The following is a 23,534-nucleotide window of genomic DNA, read 5'->3' as shown; positions in this document are numbered from 1 at the left end:
CCGTCTGTCTTGGGCTGGAGAACAGCCCACCGGCTGCCTGTTGTCTTGCTGGCTCTGCCTCTTACAGCCAAAGTAACACATCCATTAATTTATCCTTAATGACATTTTGACATTCCAATCAGTTCATCAGATGTTCCTTTTGCAAGACTTCTCCCGCACGGCTGGGCCGGGGTGCCAGGCCACTCCTGATGCATAATGCATGAGACCAGCACACCGGTGGCTCAGTACCCTTTGACAGACAGATGCATCTGCTGCTGAAAGACCGCAAGTTCCTGGTAACCTGGCTCCTGGAATAATCCACACTGATGCCTTCAGAGTCATTTTCTTCTGCACTTCCAGCTTGTTCTGCTTGGGAGAAGCTGGTCAGTGCAAGGAAAGGGACCTGGGCATGGAAGCAGGCATGAAACAGTGCTAATGAGGGCTTTGGGAAAGTAGGGGTATGTCAATCCCTTGCTGTATTCACAGGACTTAGAGAAGCTTTAATTCTGCTACTTCAGGTGGAAGCTGGACCTATGGCTAACTTAACCACTTGAATCTCATCATTACCCTGCTGTTGCTTAGAAATAAGGAATTCAAAGACACTCTGATAACAATAATGGATATCAAAGAAGAAAGGAAAATTATCTTTAATATCTTCAATCTAATATATGAGCCATCCGCACATAGATATATTTCCTCATCGTTGTAATCACAATATAGACACAGTTTTATTTTACAGGGTTTTTTTTTTCACTTAATGTAATCCACTTAGCATTTTTCTATGTTGTTACATAGTTTTCATTTTTAATGGCACTCCATCATTTTAATAGCTGCATAATATTCCATCGAGGGGATACACTATAATTTACAGAACCAGTTCCCTATTGTTAGACATTTATGAGGCTGTAACTGATCGTTTGCTATTAAAGAGAAGCAGCCAAGCGGGGTGAGAGGAAGAGCATGCTCGCAGGCTATAAAGAGCTGGGCTCAAATCTCACCTGTTCTCTTTACCTGTCTTATGAGTTTAGGATTGACCCTTCTGGGCCACAGATTCCTCATCTCTAAAACCAAAGAAATAATCACAACCTTGCAGCATTGTTGTGAAGATTAGAGCTGTTTTCAAGGTACCAAGCACATGGTGGTCTCCACTTATGTTAAACTATTACATGTATATGAATATGCCAGCGGTAGAGGCAATTCTGTTCCCCCACCACTCCAGGGACATTTGGCAATGTCTAGAGATGTTTTTGATCGTCCTGCTTTGGAATGGGCAGAGATACCAGCATCTGGAGGGTAGAGGTCAAAGATGCTGCTGAACATCCTGCATTGCACAGGCCAGCCGCCCAAAACACACAAAACAGAAGAATTATCTGTACAAAATATCAAAACTACTGAGGTTGCAAAACCCTGGCATAGAGGAATCTGTGTTTCCATTGTCACCTTCATAATATATATATATATATATATTTCCTTTTTTAGTATTATTTCCTTAGGATAAAGTCCCAGAAACATGAGAATCCTGGATTAAAGGGTAGATGATGGTACACCCATTGACAGTTTTAGGATGAGTGAGGTGAAGTGGGGGATCAAGTACGGTTTGAGGTGACTGATGGAGAAAAGACGGCAGATAAATGGTACAGGTTCCCCTAGGGGCAGGGGATGACATTCCTCAGACTAGCAGTTCTCAAAATAGAGCACCCAGCATCTCCTAGGAAGTCGGAAGTGCAAATTTTCTAGACTTATCCCAGACTTATCAAATCAGAAACTCGGAGGAAGGAACCCTGCCATCCCTGTTTTAACAAGGGGACTCTGGTGCACGCTCAAGTTTGAGAATCACTGCCATGCGCCGTCTGCAGATGAGAGCCAGCTTGTGGAACAGCAAGTAGGACCTGCTTAAGTGCAGATGCTTTGTGCAGAAAGAGATGAAAAGAGTCAAGTCTAAGTTGAGGAAGCTCAAACATGGCACAGAGCAACAAAAAAGGAATTGAAAGTATCTCTGATTCATTCATTCATTCGTTCAGCATGTTTAAAGCTTTTACAACATTGCACCAAGTGCTAAACTAGGTGGTAGAGGAAATACAAACATGAGCAAACGTCTACAAAGTGCCTTGATGATAAGGAAGCGTGATGAGAGCAGGCAGGCAAACAACTAGGACACAAAACAGAAGTCAGATGTGTCCTGTCCCGGAGAGGTCAGGAAAGGTTTCCTGGAAGAAGCAATACTTGGGATGGAACTTGAAGGATTTTTGATCAACTGTTAATGCATTAATTTAGCAAGTGTTTACTGAGTACCTGCTGGTTGTAAAAAACACGTAAGGCCCTGGGGAATTGGTGGCAAACAAGGCCACCATGGTCCCTGCCCTTGTGGTTATGGTCTAGCAGGGGCGATAGCACTGTGGGCTGGCCGTCAGCAGGTCGGAGGTGTTTCTGGATAGGGACTGAAGGTCCAAGGTGGGGTAAAGGGAGAGGAGGCAGCTGTGGGCTTGTGAGAGGGAGACTATGCTGGGAGTCCTGATTTGAGATCTGCAAGAGGTGTGGGCATGTGGCTGTGGAATGGAGAAGAAGGTTCTCTGAGCTGGGAAGGGAACAGCCATAGAGCATCAGCAACCCAGGGGGACTGCTTGGAAGAGGCTTCTTGGGATACATCTTGAAGGATTCATGGTCAGCCACCTATCCACATACAGGCTTTGTGGGGATACAGCAGGCAGACTGAGGACGGGCATTGAAGGGGGCCCTTCAGGAGGCAAAGTTCAGCTCAGCCTCTGCTCGGAAGGAAGGGGCTGCCCGCAGAAGTGGTGAGACCCTGTCACTGAGGGTGGGTGATCAGTGGCTGGAGATCGACTTCCCGGGGCTATTGCAAGGGGTTTCCTAGCTATGGTGGGAAAATGACTTGGAGGATCCCAAGGGCCTTTTCAGTTCAGAAAATCCAAGATTCTATAGCTTGCAATGACCCCAAACACCGGAAACTGAGGGGCAAAGCATGCCTGGGAGAAGAGCATCTGCCTGTCTGGCTTGGCTGTGGTCTTATGAGCAGGGTATTGGTGCGAGGGGGTCTGCAGGGAGAAAAAGTAGTCCCTCGGTTCCCTGGAGTACTCACCTCAGGAAGCAGATCAACTGCAAAATTAAAGTAAAAATCAAAGCGAGGACAAAGTCATGCCAATTGCCGAGGTGAAGAAAGGGGGAAAGGAGCTAGCGTTTGTTGAGTATGTTTATATGCCACGGACTGTGCTGGGGAAATATCGTCATTTATCATTCTAATGATCACAGCGACTCTGTGAACTAGCGTACATCAAATCCCATTCCACAGATGAGGAAACTGAGTCTCACAGTTCCATAGAGAAGGAGACTTGGTCGTGATCACACAGCTGAGTAGAACCAAGTCAGTCCAGGGCCCAAGTCCATGGTATTTCTGCAGCACCAAGACCAGAGGGGCTATCTGCCCAGCCCAGGGCCTTGGGGCATTCAGGGCAGCTCCCACTGTCCGAACCGTGGATTCTGCCCGCATTCTGCTTCGAGGAGTTTATTCCCTTCTCATTGCCTATTACTTAACGAACACTTACACAGAGCTTATTTGGTAGGTGACAGATCCTGTGTAAGTGCTGTCACATTTATGAGTCAATACCTCAAAGCATTGTTAAGAGAATTTGCTGTAATTATACCTATTTGACAGATGAGGAAACTGAGTTACAGAGAGGCTGAGTAATTGCCCAACACTATACAGCTAATCGATGGTGAGACTGGGATTCGAACCCAGGCAGTCTGGCTCCAGAGTCCATGCTGTTCCCACTATGCTCTGCTTCAGGGTCCAAGGGACAGTGTGGCCATGTGCCCATAGGAAAAGGGTCTCACATCTGTCTTAGGCCTTCTGTTGCTACGGTTTCCTGCCAGCTCCAGAGAATGGTCCAACAGGGTCTGACTTAGTGAAGAGTGTGAATGGTAGGAGAGTCCATCCAGGACAGAGAGAGAAACAAAGAGAGAGAGAAAGAGGCGGTCACAGGCAGAAGAAAGAAGCAGAGGGAGACAGGTAGAGGCACAGACACGGGGAACTATAGACAGCAGAGGGATGGAGAGGAAATGTCAAGTTCCTTGGGCCCTTCAAACTGTGATGAGATCTGCTGCTGCTGCTGTAACTTTGCCATCATGGGAGACTCACGGAGAAGCCCCAGGCTAGCACGATGCGGGTAGGAGCAGAAGGACCCACCAGCTATGGCCCAGAACTGGTACCCAACAGAGGCAATGAACAGACAGGATGCATGTTGCCTGAAGGATGTGAGTGGGTGAGAGTGTGAGCTTGCTGGCTGCAGGGGTCTGTGTCATGGTGAGCATGACATAACGAGGAATGTCAGAGTACATTCAGGAGCCTGACTGCCGTGGCTTGAATCCCAGCTCTGCCTCTCAAAGCCTGGGTTACTTTCTGTGAGTTATTCCAACTCTCCCTGCCTCACTCTTTCGTCTGTAAGATGGTGATAATACTACTACTGACCTCATAGAGTTATTAAGAGAACTTAATACACTGTATTTTAAAAACCCTTGAATAGAGCCTGGCATGGAATAAGTACTATATAAATGTTTATTAAATAAATAAAATTAATTTAGGACTTACTGTTTTATGGTCATTTTATTAGTTTCCTCGGGCTGCTGTAACGAAGTACCACAAACCGGGTGACTTAAAACAACCTAAATTTGTTCTGTCACAGTTCTAGAGGCTATAGCAGTCCCAAATCCGGCTGTTGGAAGGGCCATGGTCTCTCTGAGACCTGAGAAAAATCCTTCCTTGCCTCTTCCTTGTGCCTGGTAGAGGCCGCCAATTCTTGGTGTTCCTTGGCTTGCAGCTGCATCACCCCGATCTCTGCCTTTGCTGTCACATGGCCTTCTTCCTGTGTTTCTCTGTACAAATTTCCCTCTTCTTACAAGGACACCAGTCCTATTGGAATCAGGGCTGCCCTAATGACCTCACCTTAATTTGATTACATCTGCAAAGATCCTATTTCCAAATAAGGTTACATTCACAGGTCCCAGGGATTAGGACTTTAACAAATCTTCTGCAGGCAGGAGATGGGTGAGCGGAACACAATTCAATCCAAAAACAATTGTTTTAAAAGCATCAGTTCTTGCCGTGGTTCTCAGATGCCAGTTTTCTCCCAGAGTAAAATCAATACCTAGAGAGGGGGAAGGGAATATTCGAGGGCAACTAAGTGAGTTATTTGGAGATCTGGACCAGCACCCGGGTCTCCTACCTCCTGGTTTCCCATTTTCATGAATGAAACATGATAGGGTCTCTTCGTTAATTCAGACCAGCTGAAGAGTGGGTCCACTTCAGTGGTTCTGAAACTTTGGCATGTAGTAGAATTGGCTAGGGGGCTTAGTAATCACCTGGAGTTTCTGATTCAGTAGGTCAGAGGTGGGGCTGGCGAAATTGCATTGCCAATACATTCCCAGGTGAAGCTGGTGCTGCCGGTCCGGTGACTACACTTGGAGAAGCGCTGTTCTACATCGGTGGCGCGCAAGCTTGGTGGCACATTCTAATCACCTGGGGAGCTTCTGAAAACCCAGATGCCCAGGCTGCACCCCAGCCCAATTAAGTTAGAACCTCATCAATAATTTTTAAAGGTCCCCAAATGATTTGTGCAGCCAAGGTCGAGAAGCGTGGCTCTAGAATACATCAATGGATGTTTTTAGGAAAAAAAAAGCCATTCTTCGGGACATATGCTTTAAAGGATTCATATTTAATAAATAATGAGGTCATTTAAACTAGCATGGCTGCTTCCTGTATTTAAAAGATGATCATACCAGAGAGCATTTATTGAGTGCTTACTATGTGCATGCCACGGGTAAAATGCTTTGCTGGCAACCTACCATTTAATCCTCACAACCATCTTACAGGGAAGTACTGCTGTAACCTGTGTTTTGCAGACAGGAGGAAACTGACATGTGGAGGGATGAGTAACTTGCAAGAGCTCACACAGCTAGTCTGACACGGAGCCAGGTTTCGATGCCAGGCTGTCTGGCACCAAAGCCAGTGCGTTCACTGCTATGCCGTCCTTCCTCCTGATGTAGGGGAAAGCAGTGTGTTCTCCTGTAAATCCTGCATCCATCCATATCCTCATTTATATTATTAATTATTACGGGATAGAGCCCTGCCTCTGCCTCAGTTACGGTAATTCTGAGTTAGTGGGGATTAGATAAATAAGGTTCTGCTGTATGGGTAGGAGACCAGAGTCATGTGTACCAAGGACTGAATTTTGCACTTCAAATCTCATCCCTGGAAGAAAGGTGGAGGAATGTTGGAACAGGTGTCCTGAGCTGGCAGGCAGAGAGCAGCATTTGTGCCCTGCGGCTTCCACCCCTTGCTGTGTGCATTGGCTAAGTGCCTCCTCCGTCCAGGCCTCAGTTTCTTTTTTAAAATGAGAGGATGGCTCAGGTCCCTTCCAGTTATGACGCGTAACTCCAGTTTGAGGTCCAGCCGTGTCAGCACAGAGCACCCCAGCTTCAAAGAGCATGGTACCAGCTTTTAATAGGAGCAGGGCCTCATTCGTGTGGTTTTTTGGTCCACCTCCTATGGTTGAGATGCCTCTCTGGTTCCAGGGTTCTAATCTTTGTGGTTTCCTGGGAAAGTCTCTCCATGGATGCCAATGGAGGATGGGCCAGGGAAGAGCCCTGTGGGGAAGGGAACAGTGTCTGACCAATGTCTCCCTAGGAAAGTGTGCATGGCTGTTCACATTCAGGGAAAAACTCTGGGTAGAACCCCCAAGAACCACCACCCCCCAATTGGCTGGGTCCTCCTGTTCCCAGCCAAAAACAGATTCAAGGGGTTTGCAGAGCCCAGATGCTAGAATCCTCCACTGCCTCTTTTCTAATTGGTTTCCTAGTCTCTACTTGAACTTTTCCAATGACAGGGGGCTCAATACTTGCAAATGCCTAAACAGATTAGGACTCATGTCTGGCTTTTCACATCATTGTCTCCTTTCATCTAATAGCACTGGTACAAAATAGGTGCTCATTAACCATTTGTCCAACAAATTAATGAGCACAGAGGAGGAAACTACTAACTTCAGGAAGGAGGCAAAGACTTAAAGAGTAGGAGATGTTGCAGTTGGGCCTTTAAAAGTCAAGAGAAGGTTGCCAAAGAAGACAAATTGGGAAGGGCAATTCAGGCATTGGGCACTTCTAAAAGAGACCTAAGCCATTCTACTTTGCTAGAAATGTCTTCCTTGTGTCAAGTCAACCTGGTCCTAATTTTGCCCTCTGGGGCCACACAGACCCAGCTGTCAGGTGCATGAAGAGACCATTTCTTTGTATTCTCTGTCAATGAGAAATATCCCTGGGTGCTCCACATACTCTTCCTCTCGTAGTGGGATTTCAGCACCTTTAACAGGTCTTCATGCTTCCCCCTTGAGCTGTTGCACCTGCCAGTGTCCCTCATAAAGAGCGGTGCTCAGAATACATCACAGGACTCGCAGCCCATCATGGGCACGTCCCCTGCTGCCTACCCCTCACTCTGCTAACAGGCAAAGGTCAGAGAGACCTCAGAGTGATCCGTTAGAGGGAAATTTCTGCCGAGAGCCGTGGTCACGTCACATCATTCTCACCTGTCAGAAGCGGTAAACTTCGGATTGCTGTGTCTTAAAACATCCTTCAGCTCTGGAAATGTCCCTGCGGAGGAATAAACAGGCTTATGCATGCTCTCTTTTTACCAGCTTTTGGTACCCCCTGCTGGTGAAACTGTGTGACCCAATTGGCAAGGATCTTAGAACAACTAGAGAAAAAAAAAAATCCCAAGTTCGGAAAGTCGTAAGTTCTTGAGTCTTGAAGGCTCTGAGGATTCCATGAATTTATATGACCATCCCATGAGTCATGTGACTATTTTATAAGTTTAAAAAAAATATTCTACAGCTGTGGACATTCTGAGGGTTCTGGGAGAATAAAAAAATATCTGACTTCTGTGAACACTCCATTAATTCTGCAAACATTCCAAGAAGGAAATGCTAAGTTATTAAAACAAAGATATTCCTAGGTACAAACATTCCAGATCACAAACTAATTTCATACAGATTTTCTCTTCTCTTTCTATGCACGTATCTCCTTTTAAAGTGGTTATAATATGTGTTCAGAGTAGGATGACCATCTTTTCTATACTTCAAATCATAGACTTTTAAATACAAATTTGTGCAACAAATTTGTTGAGCAGTGGCTATGCGCCAGACACTCAGCAAGAAATTGGAGTAGGTGCAGGAAGTCAAAAGCCCTTCTCCCAAGAGGTTCTTGTCCTAGTGGGTGAGAGAGAGTTGAATGACTGCAATTTGACTAGACAAGTACTTAGCTGACATAGCACCAAAACCTCCCCTGATCTCCTGCCAGGGTTCAGAGCAGGTATTAGCTCTCTCATAGCACTGGTGTTTCTTCTTGGCATTCATCATCTTTGTGATTTTATCCTTATTTCTGTATTTCTCTGTTTAATGCCTGTGTTTGCCATTATTCTCTGCATTCCATGAGGGTCAAGGTCGAGAAGATATGGTCTTCTTACACCTAGCAGAGACTGATGCATGTACTCTATCAATAAATATTTGTTCACTGGATGAGACAACCAAGAGGGGAAAACTGTAAATCTATCTGGGGAAACAGGGAGAAACCTCTAAGGAGACGTGACATTTGAATGACAATTGAGCCTTGGGGGATAAAAAGGGGGTGACCAGTGGAAAAGGATGGGGACACATTAAGGAATATAGAGTACTGAGGAATGATGGGGGGCGGGTAGTGGATGTTTTCTAAAAGCAGGTGTGTGTAGAGGATACAGCTGAGCTGAAGCCTGGACCATAGTTTGAGGATCTAGTGTGCCCTATTCACAGGTTTGGATTTTCCCCTCTCTTGAGAAAAATTTTATAAAAGAATGATAAATGAAACTCTTTGGTTATGGGAATGAATATCAATTTTCCTGTGTTGCTGGGAGAGTTTTTTAGAACTTAAATCTTGAATTTTGAAAGAATAGAGAGATAGGTCCCCAGAATGTGGTTTTGTGCTCTGTTTCCTTTTACATACACCCCACTCATTTCCTTCTTGCAGCTGTGTTTGCCTATTGTCAGAACATCCGTCTATACATTTTCAAATTATCGTATGGCATCGTTCTCGCCGTGAACAGGTACTAAGTGTCAGCCATGAGCTAGGCACTAAGAGTGCCATATATCTGACTTCTTACAACTAAGTTAGCTTTCCAGCTTTTAAATATCTGTATTTTTTGGAGAGACTCAGTTTTTCAATTTTTTTAATACAGGTGTTCAGAACTACCCAAACATGCCTATAAAATGCCATTTTTCATAAAAGCAGCAAGGCCTTTTTTATTATTATTAGTCCTTTGGAAACCAGTGATTTGTGCCTAAGACAACCCTCTCCATATTATTTTACCCTGAATGGAAGGAGATTGGCTGGGAGTTCTGCCCCCAAGGAAATATCAAAGCCTCCGATACATACTCATTTATAGTTTTAAAGTTAACTCTGTTATCGGATTTCTTTTTATTTCCTGCTGGGGCAGTGTGAGCCGAGCTCAGACAGAGGCAAAGGATCTGCCATATATCTTTTCAAATTTATGATTAAGAAGGTCACATATACATTTTTAAACACACTCCTTTTTGATAATAAATGAAGAATAAAATTTTGAAATGTCATCAGCCACAGAATTACTCATTTTTCTCTCGTTGGCGTTCCCGCTTTCCCCGTCTAATTGCCTGTTGGTGCTGAGAAAGGGCCCGGCTGAGCCAATGCTTCATTTCTTGTTGCTTTTCTGTCTGCCTGGAATAGTTCCAAGAGTAGAGCAGCCTGCCCGTGGCCACGGCAGTACAACTGAAAGATGCATTCCTGCTGCTGAGTGCCCTTCTTTCCCCAGGCCAATCTAAAATAAATAAATAAATAAATGAAGAATTTCATTTTAGGCTCCATGTGTCTTCCAGGGATGGCCAAAATAAGGGATATAAAAATCGTTTTCTTCTTGGTCTGGATTCCTGGAGCCAGATTGACTCTCCACCTTTCTCCCTGTGCCCTGGGCTTCCAGAGTGTGCTCTCTACTGCCTCTATCAAAGGACTGTCGGCCACCTGTGGCTTTTCCTGGGGTTTAGCTAATGAGAGCCACTACAGGAGGTCAGAGGAAGGGAGGAGGAGGAGTCAGGGCAGAGGCTCTTATGGTTCTTTCCCTGTGAGGTTGCACAGGACTGGTTGGGCCCCTCCAGAGAAAGCCACTGCTTCTGTAAATTTAGGTTTCCTCATCTTCACAACTCTCTCCTTTTGCATTCTGGTTACTGTTTCTTCTGTCTGTCCCCTCTAGACCCCCCTGGTGGTCTGCAGCTCTCCTATTTCTGTATTATATCTTGGGTCCCCTGCACCCTTCTCACCTTTGTCAATAGTCCTTTTATAAATAAACTTTCCTCAATTTATCCTCATTTGAGTGTGTGCATCTGTCCTTCTTCTGTGCCAGCTATGCCTATTTCATGAGACCCATGTTTCAAGGAAGATACTATCAAACTGTTATTAGTGCTAGATGAACTCCTCTACACTTCCAAATCTGGGTTTATTCTTTCCTTGAATAATCCCTCTGGCAGGGAGATAATGAAAACTTGAAACTGCCTATTTCACGATCAGGTGGGCTCAACTTTGGAAAGTTATTCCCTATATTGCACTGAATTTGACCTCTCTGGGACATCTGTTCTTTCTGTGTTGAGATAGGAATGACCAAGATTTAATCTGAAGCCAAATTTTGTGAAGGATGGAGCAAGAGACCTGGAGAAATTTACTCTCTGGATATTTAATGTTTAGCCCACCGCCTTTCATGTGATAGGAACATAATAACTATATTTAGATGTATATATACTGGGAAAACTCAGAGAAACTATGTTGGCTTTTTAGAAATATTTGAACAACTGTTATATGTAAGAGGGTTTAGTCATAGTTTTATATCTCTAATAATATATCTAAGACCTATCAGTTAAAATTTAGGAGAAGTAGATTTCAAATCCTTCAAAGAGGAACTTTTTAACCTTTCATATCCCTGATGAGGTATTAAAGTCTCCAGCACTTGAGAGAATTCAGGGAGAGATGTGATTTCACAGTGGGGCTGTTGGAGAGGGGGCTCTGACATTGGAATATAGTTTGATCAGTCGGCAAGAATATAAAAACAAGAATAGCAACTGCCGTGTGTTGGATGTTCACTCTGTGCCAGGCACTGTGCTCTGTGTATTTTATGCATTATCTCATCTAATCCTCACGACTCTATAAGGCTGGCCCTATTGTTTGCCACAGTATTCAGAAGAAGAGTTGCAGGACTTTAAGAGATTAAGGAACTTGCCCAGGTCATGCAGCTAGCTGGCAGGCAGCAGAGGTGGGCTACGAACCCAGGTCTGCCTGATGCAAAGTTGATGATTTTAACCTCCAGTGGGTTAAAACCATGCAAAGGTCTAGGCCCAATCCTACTTCCATGAGCCTGGGCCTCTGTGTGCTTTTTCAGCCCTTCGGGTGGTTCAAATTCATACCAAAGTTTGAGAACCACTGTTCTACACTAGCATTATTATTATAAATGTCCATCTGGTTCTGAGGGTCTGTTATTCCCATGGGAGTAACTGTACATCAAGTTCGGCTTTAACTTTCCTCCTTTCGAGCTATGAGACTAACCTCCACCCTCACCCACAGCCAACCACCAGCTCCTATTTTAACCACTTCAGCACGGCTCTCACCGGCCATGAAACCTCGCCCACAGCCGGCACTCACAGTCCGCACGGTAGTCTGTGCTGTGCATTGACGACGAGTCCGTTTTGCTCTTGTGTGACGAGGAAAGCTTTAAAGCACTGAAAGCTTGTTTTACTTTACAGGCAGCTTTACTTGTAATGTAAATCAGAATAGGTAACATATGCATATATGTTTTCATTACGTTATTTTTAAATGTTCACAGTTTTATTTTGATAAATGAAAAATCAGAAAAGTCATATCACAGCTGTCGGCTAAAGTCAACGCTGGGCTGTGCGCCTTCATATCATGGCTGTCGGCTACAGTCGCTGTGCACGTTCATCTGTGGCTATCGACTGTAGCCGACGCTGGTCCCGAAGTGGTTAATCTACCATTATTTGGTGGGATTCTTATAAGCTCAGTCCCTGAGAAAGCCCGTCTCCATTTTATTTATTTATTTATTTATTTATTTATTTATTTTTTTATTTCAGCATATTATGGGGGTACAAATGTTAAGGTTACGTATATTGCTCATGCCCCACCCCCCGAGTCAGAGCTTCAAGCGTGACGATCCCCCAAACGTTGCACATCTCGCTGATTATGTTTGTATATACCCATCCCCTCCATTTTTAATCTCATTCAGAGTCACAGAAAGACCAGTGTAGTCTCTTCCTCCTTCTGCAAGGAGGGCGGCGGAAGCATTGCACAAGTCTCACTGAGTTCCCATTTTAAGCTCAAATATAGAACACGCCCGTGGTTGGGGAAGGGGCAGCATAAGGCTCATATTTCTGAGTACATGGAACCCATGAATGGGTTCAGGAGGACGTAAGTGTATTCCACCTTGACCCTGGAGGGCCTGGCTTGACTCTGTTTCTGGAGAATGAGCCAGGTTTATGGGTGGAGGGTGAGGGGTGGGGAAGGAGAGAAACCCATCTTCCCAATACTTTAATGCAACTGTCATCATCTGACTGTGGTTTTTCCCCTTGCACATGTCCCAAAGGAAGCTGGCCAAGAAGCAAAAGGAGACACAGAGTGGAGCCCAGAGGGAGATGGGGCCAGTGGCCTCGACAGACAAACCCACCACCAAGCTCAGCGCCAGCCGCAACGACGAAGGCTTCTCTTCTAGTTCTCAGGACGTTAACGGATTCAGTAAGTTGAGTCAACGAAGGGGAAGGGGACATATGTGGTCCAGCTTGACCCAAGCACTTCTTCTGTGCACCCCTCACAATGGTCAGATACTGCAGGGCCTGAGTTCTGGATGCTTCCCTGAGATGATCCGGGATGCAGGTTCTCTTTGCCGAAGACTTTGGGCAGCGCGTCCAAAGGTGAAAAGGAGTATTTAAGAATCTATCCCAAATCGGAGGGAAATGAGAGCAAGTCATCCTCAGTGTTTGTGGACATACATAGAGGCAGGTTAAAAATAACAGCAGTAAAAAAGAAGGAGGAGGAGGAGGATGGCTATGCCCTTAAGGAGAAAAATATGCCACACTAATTGAGTGACACAACATTTTCAAAACTATGTTTCACATACACCAGTTGAGGCAGGTGAGTCATGCCTTGTGGTTTCCATTCCCAGTGCTTAGGAAATGAAGGCTCAGAGAGGCAACGTCTCCAGAGTCCCACAGCTGATAAGTCACACATCCAGGCTGGAAGCCATTGCCTCCCGAGCTGTGGCCAGTTCCCTGCCCCAGCCCACGCTCCAAGTGGGTTTAGGCAAGACCACTTGAGTCCTCATGCAGAGTTTATAAAGAAGCCCGAGCTAATAAGATTTCAGGGTTAATCCCTATCCGAAGGAGAACCCCTAGACTGGCAACATGTAGGGCTCCCTTGGGGTTCAGATGCAAGAGAGCTGGCTTCTGTTCTTCTCTTTCAACCCTGCTGTAAGCCAGTTAATAGTCTAGATTCTCCAGCCTCTGCCCCACATTGAGTGATGTGGGAACTCTAAAAAGATCTGAGCGTAGGTGGATGTCTTCCATTTACCATGTAAATTGCAAATGGAAGAAATCACATTTTGTAAAAACCACTTTGGGGACGATGGGGGTCTATGAGAGGATGATGGAAGAGAGGAAATAAATATTCTCATTTGATCCTCACTGCGGTCCTGTAAGATACTTAATATTATTGCTCCCATTTTATAGGGGTACCCAAGGCTAAGTGTGTCCGGCTGTTCTTCCCAGAGCCACACAGTTTGTTCCTCACCACCCAGGATCTGAGAGTAATTCAAGCCCATAATTCCTAAGCTTAAGTACAGCACAGAACGTGCCTGGGGAGGTTTCCAAAATTCACAGACCTGGGTCCCACACCTTACCTTCTGAAACAAAATCTGCGGTATGAGTGGCAGGGCAGGACTGAGGGATATGGATTTTGAGAAAGTCATTCAGAGAGTCCTTATAGGCACCCAGGTGTAGAATGCAGGTTTAGAATACAGAACTTTGACAGAGGCAATAGCTGTTTTCAAATATTGACATGCTGTCTCTAGGGATAAGAGATTAGTTTAACCCTACAAAAAAAGTTGAGAAAACAGAAAAATGCATACTCATATGCCCTTTACCTAGAGTCACCAATTGTTAACATTTTGCAACATGTGCACTCTTCTTTCTCTCTCCCCATATATATATATAATTATATATAAATATATAATATATTATAATATATAATATAATATACAATAGATATAATTATATATAAATGTATATAATTACATATATATGGGGAGAGAAAGAAAAGTGCACATGTATATATATAATTATACATATAATTTTTTTCAAAAATTTCATGACCATTTAGAAGTATGTTGCATGTGTTTTCTGAGAATAGGACAGCTCTTCAACATAAACAATAAAATGTAATCTTGATTCAGTGACATCCAATATACCAGTCCATAGTCAAATTTCCTCCAAGTCACCAAAATATTCTTTATTGTTTCTTTGTTTTCATCCAGGATCCAATCGAGGTGCTCACGTGTGTGATGTTTATGTCTCTTCATCTTCTTTCATCTAGAATAGCCTTCTCAACTTTATTTCTTCTTTCAGGATACTGACATTTCTAAAAAGTCTAGGGCGATTGTCCTGTAGAATGTTCTACAATCTAGATTTGTCTCACTTTTTCATCATGATTGCATTCAGGTTAAATATTTTGGCAAAAATGTTCCATAAATGATGTTGCGTGCTTCCCTTTGCATGGTATCAATAGACACCTGACACCACTTTGCCCGTTATTGGCGATGCTCAGATTATGCACTTCTTAAGGTTGGTAATGGCTTTTAAAGACAAAGTCTAAAGGCATATACTGATTATTTTATGAGCAAATATTTAAGTGTTGTTTCTCTTAGAGATCAGAGCAAATTTACAATCTGCCTAACCATGACATCAGTCCTTTTCCATTTTTAATCCAGGTGAATCACTGGGACTCATACATTCCCTAGGGCACAGGAAAAAGAAATGTTGACATAGACTAGGAGAGGCGGAGGAGGGGTTGGCAAAGAAATAGGTTTAATTTTTCCTTAAAAGAAAGAATCATCCTAGCTTTAATTTTGTATCTGTTAACCAACCTCTGATACAAATTACAGCTTGATGGGAGGAATAAGTCACTGTAGAATGACTATAATTAAACAATTGATTGAATATTTTCAAATAGCGAGAAGAGTGGATTTTGAATGTTCCCAACACAAAGAAATGATAAATGTTTGAGGTAATGGATATGCTAATTATCCTTATTTGATTATTAGACATTGAGTGCATGTATCAAAACATCACACTGTACCCCGTAAATAAGTACAATTATTATGTGTCAATTAAAATAATAATAAAAACAAAAAAAAGAAAAAAAGGACCATCTTGAGCTCACTGAGCCTCTGGCTGCAGGAAATTGTCACTGGCTTTCCTCATTTTTGGACCAGGGGTGGAGAGGTTCATTTGCAAAGCTAGCTGATTGAAAGTACTGGCCAAGTGGTACCTATTCATCAAAAACCCTTCTGTACAGTCCAGCCTCTTGTGCACACTTTTTTCCATTTGTAAAAGTGTCCCGGGAGGACTCTGAATGCCAGAAAGATTATGGTCAAAGATGTAGGACAATCATTGTGACCCTGAAATTGTAGGTATTTGGTCTCAAGCTTTCTGATCTCAAATGAAAACTTGGGTAACACTGATTTCTTCAATTTTGAAGGGAAACATCGCCACCATTTTCACCATAGACCCTTAAGTAATGAAAACACCCAAGACACAGACAGATTAGCAATAGCCGGAGAGGAAGAGGAAGAAGAGCCAATGAAATCTAATTAGATGTTTTTTTCTATATATTCTATTGTTTTATTATTATTATTATTATTATTATTTCAGGATATTTTAAAGGCCAGGGACAAAATCCCAAGTGATTGAGGTGTGTATTTTGTGTATGTGTGTTTTATATTTATAAACATACACACACAGAGACATAGAAACTTACACAGACATATAGATATTCAGACATGTCTATGTATATGCATTCATTTTAATGATATTGCTTTTTAAAAAGACAGGGGAAAAAAACGTGATTGACTTATATTACACTCAGTTATTAGGAAAGTTTGCATTTGTTTGAATCACTGAATATTTTAGGACTCTATGCATCTGATAGCCTCAGGCCGTAGCTCCAAAAAAAAAAAACACTCTGGGGATCTTTCAAATGCCCTAGAATGCATCAGGTACCTTTTTAAATGCCCCGTGGAACCACTGGAATGAGATTTAAGGGGGAAAAAAATGTAAGTAATGCTTACACTGGAGATGAGAAATTGCTTCTGAAATTACCCTAATGTATGTAAAATTGAATCTATTTTTGTGGCATTAGGGAAGCAACTGTCTGGCTTCTGAATTGGTGTCTTTAGGAGGCCCTGAGATTATGTGCGAATGTGGAAGCAGCATTGAGAGAGGCAGGTAGCCGAATAGTTGTTACAGCGGGGAAGATTACAGAAGAACGTGCCCTGAGCAATTATTTCATTATTGAACAGGTGGGCCCTTGCCTAATTCAAATTCTGCCTCTCCCTGCCTAGGTTTGATTTCTGGATTTTTCTGTTCCAAGTGACTGCTAAATTCTGCGACATCTATTCATTCCATCAAGCCTCCCAATATTTTACAGGAACAATGACCTCCGGGCCCCAGGGTGTGTCGGGGCTTTGTCAGATATGGGCCGCTGCTTTGAAGTGCTTTGGCATTCTTGAAAAAGGAGTGCATGTCACATTTCAAGGACAAACAATGTGCATTGTTTTCCATTTAAAGGAATGCTAGCTTTTATTAAGTAATCTGATTTTGATCTTACTGCCCTGTGTACTTGTTTTTTTTTTTTTTTTTTCTGCCATCTTTCACTCACTGGGATCGTTTTCTGGGTCTTTCTTCAGTGCTTAAATCTTCTTCTTTATCTCTTTTGTTCATATGTCATCTTCTTCTTGTTCGTTTTTAGTCCAAACGAAAATGCTTCAAAACAAATCCCTGTTGAATTCCTGTGAAAATGGGGCTTGGTTGTCTGCTCTTCCCATAATGGCATTTGACAGACTCGCTTGCCTGCAGGGGGTCCTATTAGTTAGCTCCGTCTTAGTTTCGAGGCTTCCATTCTATCGAGCAGTCCCATGTCCGGGGGGTGAAGAGCATCCTTCTCTACAGCTCATCAGATGCTGAGCTCTCTGCTAGGTGAGGAAGCAAGTATGAGTGAGGCCTCGGAGATGAGATTTCATGGCCATTTTCTCAGCACTTTGTACTTGCCTGCCCCTGTGCTGTGAGTCCTGGGCACAGTGTGGGGGGCGAAGTAATTACAAAGATGAATACCATAGGGTATTGTTCAAACTTTTCTACTTGTAAAGCTTTCCATAGTTTACCAAGTCCTTCCACAAAACACTCCAGCAATAGTTCCTTATCCCCCATGCCATAGGACAGCTAGTAGGTTTAGTATTACCCCCATTTGACAGATGAGGAAACTGAGGTTCAGAAACACTCTATGGCCCAGATCACACATACATTGCCGAGTCCTGCTACGGATCCATTTCTCCTGACATCAGTTAGAATCTATCCTCTTCATTTTGCAAAGAATTTGGGGACATATCCAATAAGATAATAATAAAAATAATAATAAATAATTTAAAAAGTAGTAAGAGACATAATCAGGGTAAGAAAACAAGAAAGCCAAGACCAAGATATATAAAAATGTAGTTTATTATATTGTATTAAAATATAATATAAATATGCAGGCTGGTAACTTTTAAGTTCATTTGGCTCTGATCTTTCTAGTAGCAAAAGCCCAAAAGGCAGGTAACTTTTACTGGACACCTACTATGTGCTAGATCTTGTATGCTCTATATAAATTTCACTCTTAAGCTTCCTAGGAACCCTATAAGTTGACATTATTCCCATTTTGTAAGTGAGGAGACTAAATTTCAGAGAAATAAAGTAAATAAATAAGCACATAATCACACAATGCAGAAATATTAGGGATAGAATCAAAAGCCAAATAGGACTATCTGACTCCTGAGCCAGTGTTCCTCCTCCTGTACCAGGAATGGTAGCCCAGCATTCACCGTCTCACTGAGTGAGGTCACTGATGCCTGGGAGAAGGGGAGAGCTCTTCTTCCCTCCCGATGAGTCAGCTGGTGCCTCTGCCACACCTGTGCCCTGCACAGAGGCCTGTGGCTAGGTACTGGGATGGAGCCAAGCAGAGTCCCACAACATGCCAGGCATAGCGATAAGCATGCTCAATTATGGCATCCTAGTCCATGTTCATTATCAAGCCCATTTTATAGTTGAGGAAACTGACACTCTCAGATATTAAAAGATCTTCCTGAGGTCATAGGATGAATACCTATTAAGGGCTGGGCCCCAAAACAAAACCAAGCATCTTTGTCTTTCCTCTAACGTAGCTGTCTTACCACCACAAAGCTGAGTGAAGGAGAGACAGGAGATCAAGGCCTCTTCCTGGTTCCTCTATTTACTGAAACTGATGTTTCAGGAAAGCAACAGCCAAGAAGATGTAGTCACAGACAGGTTCTGTGGGAACCATCCTACCAGGAGCCTCAAGGAAAATGGGACTACAGACCAGGGGTCCCATCCTCAGGCATTGCACCTCCCAGTGTGACCAAAATATACCTGGTGAAAACGAGACCAAAATATAACCTTAGGAGATTACACCTGCTGCTGCTGACAGTCTTTCTTTGTGGGCAGGTCAGGGAATGTCCAAGCTTGATACCCCATGGGACTCTGTTCAGCAGAGATGGGGCAGGCAGAAGAAAGCACCAGGCAAAATTTTAGCCTGGTTATTTTAGGAACATGTTATGTAACTAAATCAATTCAAATAGGGAAGACAGATCATGCCTTTAAAAATAATGGGGTGCCAGAGGCCAGGAAGGGTGGAGGAAGTGGGGATAAGGAGAGGCTGATTAATGGGTACAAATACACACTTAGAAGAAATAAGACCTGGTGTTCCATAGATAGGAAGGGTGGCTATCGTTAACATTAACCCATTGTACATTTCAAAATAGCTAGATGAGAATAATCTGAATGTCCTTAGCATAAAGAAAAGATAAATAATGAAGGTGATGGATATCCCGGTTACCCTGATTTGATTATATGAATGTATCAAATGATCATAGATACTTTGAAAATATATACATCTGTATCAATAAAATAAATACATATGAATTAAAATAATAGGGGTTCCCTGGGGTTATAGTAAACTCTTTGGGAAGATTCCTTAAGCCTTTCAGGAGGATGGGGAGCCAGCTGGAGAAACCGGTCTCTGGGAGAATTGGCCTGACCATGGACTTCTCTGGGGAAACCCGATTTAATGATGTGCGATGTTAGGGGTTACTACCTTTGTTTGGGACCTTTGGGTCAGTCGTTTTGCTAGATGCTGTTCACATGTTATTCCTAATCCTCAAAACAGTGCAACCAGGTAGGAATTGTTATCCCGATGTCATAAATGGCATCACTGATGCCCTCGAAGTAAAGGCTAAAATCCTAATCCTGGCTTCCTGGGCCCTCTGTGGTTGCTGACCATTGCCCAACTCGCCAACCCATCAGATACTCACTATTTGTTTGAATGGATGAATGGATGAATGGATGATGGAGCTGGAATTCACACTAAGATCTTCGAGTTCTAAGCTCATGTCTGGTTCCAGCTCTTCTGATAGCAAATTCTGCCTTCTGTTAAGCTGTATTCTGTTCCCTGTAACTTCATTCATTCCTGTTTTTGCACACAAGGTCAGCACCCACGCGCTGGCCTTTGTCTGCCGTCTGGCGTCACATGGGATCCTAGAACCAGCCTTTCTCTTCGTGCAGCACCCACCCCCACCCCAGCTATTTCACTGCAGCTACTTGTGTGCTCAGATCCTTCCCTGGGGACAAGCAGTCCCCACATCAGCCATCAGCCTTCCTCAGGATGCGTTTCTGTTTTTCAATCTGCTCAAAATCCCAACGGACCCCTCTGCCCCCATTTGGTCCATGCTTGTGGAGCGTGTGGTTTCCAAGATGACCTTGAGCCTCTCTGCCAGGCTGAATCTTCGGGGGTTTAGAGAGCTGCCATCACCCTCACTCTGGATTTCAAATGTGGGTTCAGAATACACCGCTTATGTTTGGATTCACCTCTAAATGTCCATCATATGCCTGCCTCTTATAAGGACCATGACTTCCAGCTGGGGCCGCCTCATTTAGCCTAGGTGAGGATGACATTTGGGGCCCAAGTGAAGGACTCAACGTTTCGTTTGTGCTGTTTCTTCTTGTTATATTTGACCCTATTATTCAAGCCTATTGGGACTTTTAAAAGTTCTGTTTGTGCCAGCCAATGAGATCACTTAATCCTCCCAGTTTGGGGCCCCAAAATGTAATAATTATTAGAGTGTTAATATTTATGATAATATGTATCATCTAATAAGCATTGATTATATGCCCATTTCCATGCTGAGTGTTTTATGTGTCATCTTATCTCACTGTTATGTTGGGGGGATTAAATAACTATTATGATTATATCTGATAATTTGAAGATGGTGAAACAGGCTTAAAAACAGTAAGAACTTGTCTAAGCCTTCATAGCTTTAAATGATAGATGTAGAACGCAAACCCAGGTCTGTCTAACACCCCTCAGCCCATAACTAAGACCAGTCCTCTATACCTCCCTCAGTAAGGTAGGTTGCTATTACCCATTTTATAGATCAGGAAATGTAAATCCATAGACGTGGAGCCATCTGCTCAAAGCAGTGGCTCTCAAAATGTGGTCTCCAGGTGAGCAGCATCACATCACCTGGGAACTTGTTAGAAGCAAATTATTGGGCCCCATCTTAGACCTCCTGAGCCCAAAACTCTGGGCAGGGCCCAGCAATCAGTGTTTTTAACAAGGCTGCCAAGTGATTCGGATGCATGTTCAAGTTTGAGAATCACTGGCTCACGGTAAAGCCCAGGACTGTCAGACTCCAAAGCCCTTGTTCTTCCTGTGCTAAATTGTCTCTGATAATAGTAGAGTCATAGGCTGGGTGTGGTGCCTCAAGCCTATAATCCTAGCACTCTGGGAGGCCAAGGCAGGCAGATCGTTTGAGCTCAGGAGTTTGAGACCAGCCTGAGCAAGAGCAAGACCCCATCGGTACTAAAAAAAATAGAAAGAAATTAGCTGGACAACATATACATATATATATATATATATATATATATATATATATATATATATATATTAGCCAGGCATGGTGGCGCATGCCTGTAGTCCCAGCTACTTGGGAGGCTGAGGCGGGAGGATTGCTTGAGCCCAGGAGTTTGAGGTTGCTGTGAGCTAGGCTGATGCCACAGCACTCTAGCCCAGGCAACAGAGTGAGACTCTGTCTCAGAAAAAAAAAAAGTAATAATAGAGTCATGGATGCTCGGGGAGAAGAAGGCTCTATCTCCTCCCTTTCCAGAGTGGATGCACCAAGAGGACGTTGCCGCTAGAGGTGCTGGACCTGAAGGCTGCTAAAGCCCATTAATAGCTATGAGGGTGCCCAAATCTGGGGGTCCTCTCTCAGTCCTCTCTAGAATTTTCTCTCTTGTCTGAAGAGTGTACAATCTAAGAGTCAGAATGGAAGGAATGGAAATTTACAAGAAAAAGCAATGATGTGAAACCAAGTGAAACCAAGAGCTCAACAGAGCATCGCAAAGAATAAAAAAAAAAGTGCAAAAATTCTGTTTGCAGGAACAATTATATTTTCTGATTGCATCAGGATTAAATTGAATCTATGAGAAGAATTGAATGTTACAAGCTTGCCACCTCCAGTTTTATTGAATATTTTACAGGAATTATTGAATATATTGCAATCATCCACTTGGCTGACAGATTAAAGGACACACTTATTAAGTTCCTGGCAACTGAAAGTTGAATAGAATTGTTTACTCCTTAGAAGTGCAAAATGGAAATTTAGTTAACCTTGAGAAAGCAGACAAATTTTCATCAAAAACACTAAGGAGTTAAATTGAGATACATTGCAGAGAAGATTTTTGGACTCAAAAAGGGATATAACAGTTATAATATGAATAATCAAAACTATCAAAATAATCAAAACTGATCTAGCCGCCTCATTTTACAAATGAAGAAGTGAGTCCCAGAGAGTTTTCTCAGGATCACTCATTGAGTCTCTAGAACTCCCAGGGCTAGAATTGGGGCTGTGAGCATTCTAGTCCTTGCCCCTTGATCTCCTTCCAAGGAATGAAGTATAGTCAATAATTGTTTGTCTTCCATTTTCTGTAGACTCCTAATCCAATTTCTGCACAAATAGAACCTTCTCAAATTGAATTATACTTTTCATGTCCTAGTTATGGGAGTAGCTGAGGTGTTCCTTTAAACATTCATTAAATGCCGACTGTATGCCAAGTGTCGCACGGATTGTAAAGATAAATAAGACGTGGTCGCTGCCTTCAAGGATACCACTGTCCTCCAGGATAAGAGTTGTAAGTGGATTAGTTTCAATAAATGTGATAAGTGATAAAAGAAGAGGCATGTACAGTGTCCCAGGAACACTGATCAAAGGCTCAGCAGGTGGTTAATTCTGCCAAAGTGATTTAGAAAACATTATATAAGAAGATGGGTTTTGATCCGAAGGGAGTGCGAGAGAAAGACTGTCCCAGGTAGAAGGGACAAAAGTTAGGAGGTGTAGGAAACATGGTGGGCTCAGAGAAGTGGGTCAGGAGTCCAAGGTGCTCTGTGTTGAGACCATATGGCCAGAGATGAAGCCGGAACAGTGGCTGGAACCTGCTTGGATGGAAAGGGCTTCACATTTGTGTCCAGTTGAAATTCACGTTCAGAGAAAGGTGACCTATTTGGAAATCAGAGTGATTCCAGTGTCAGATGCCCTTGTGTTTTGTTGGAACCTGGCCTCATATGCTCTTTGAGTTGTATAGATGGATCTTTCCATTGCACATAAGTAGGGAGAGCATTTTATCAGGTACAGACCTTCCCTGTCATTGCAAACTGGCCCAGCTATTCCTTCTCAATACCCTTTCAAAGAGACAGCTTTACCCTCAGTAAAGCTACAAAGCTGAGGTTGCTTCTGACAATTTATGCTAGGCCACTTCATCTTGAGAAGAAAATAGAATTATTCTCTACACCTCACAGGTGGTCCTGAATTATAACAGGGCATTTAGAAAGTGCTTGTTAAAGTAATCAGGGATAAAGAAGTGATGTTGAAAATGTAAATATATAGTTGCTAGGTAGCGGAATAAACTGAGCTTGGAGACCAATTTTTCCCCCCTCAGCTCCAAGCTACAGCCTTGATAAGTTGAAAACACAGATAATAATTGTACTAGCTAACATTTTGTGAGTAATTACTGGACAAAACACTTTACATGCCTCATTTCATTTAATATTCTCAACAACTCTAG

General features: G+C 43.2%; 1 protein-coding gene across 5 annotated transcripts in view; it reads left to right on the top strand.

Moving 5' to 3' along the window:
* The window catches only part of PTPRT (protein tyrosine phosphatase receptor type T), a 1,014,822-nt gene that overhangs the window by 881,931 nt on the left and 109,357 nt on the right, over positions 1 to 23,534 (top strand). For all 5 annotated transcript variants that reach the window (XM_012781110.3, XM_020281830.2, XM_076011129.1 and 2 more), the window contains one exon: positions 12,683 to 12,831. In XM_012781110.3, the coding sequence (XP_012636564.2) occupies positions 12,683 to 12,831 (149 nt within the window). The remainder of the gene's footprint in view (positions 1 to 12,682; positions 12,832 to 23,534) is intronic.

This window comes from Microcebus murinus, chromosome 16, assembly GCF_040939455.1.
Source record: "Microcebus murinus isolate Inina chromosome 16, M.murinus_Inina_mat1.0, whole genome shotgun sequence".
Classification (NCBI taxonomy): Eukaryota; Metazoa; Chordata; class Mammalia; order Primates; family Cheirogaleidae; genus Microcebus; species Microcebus murinus.
Note: the sequence above shows the minus strand (reverse complement) of the source record. Positions and strands in the feature narration are given on the sequence as shown.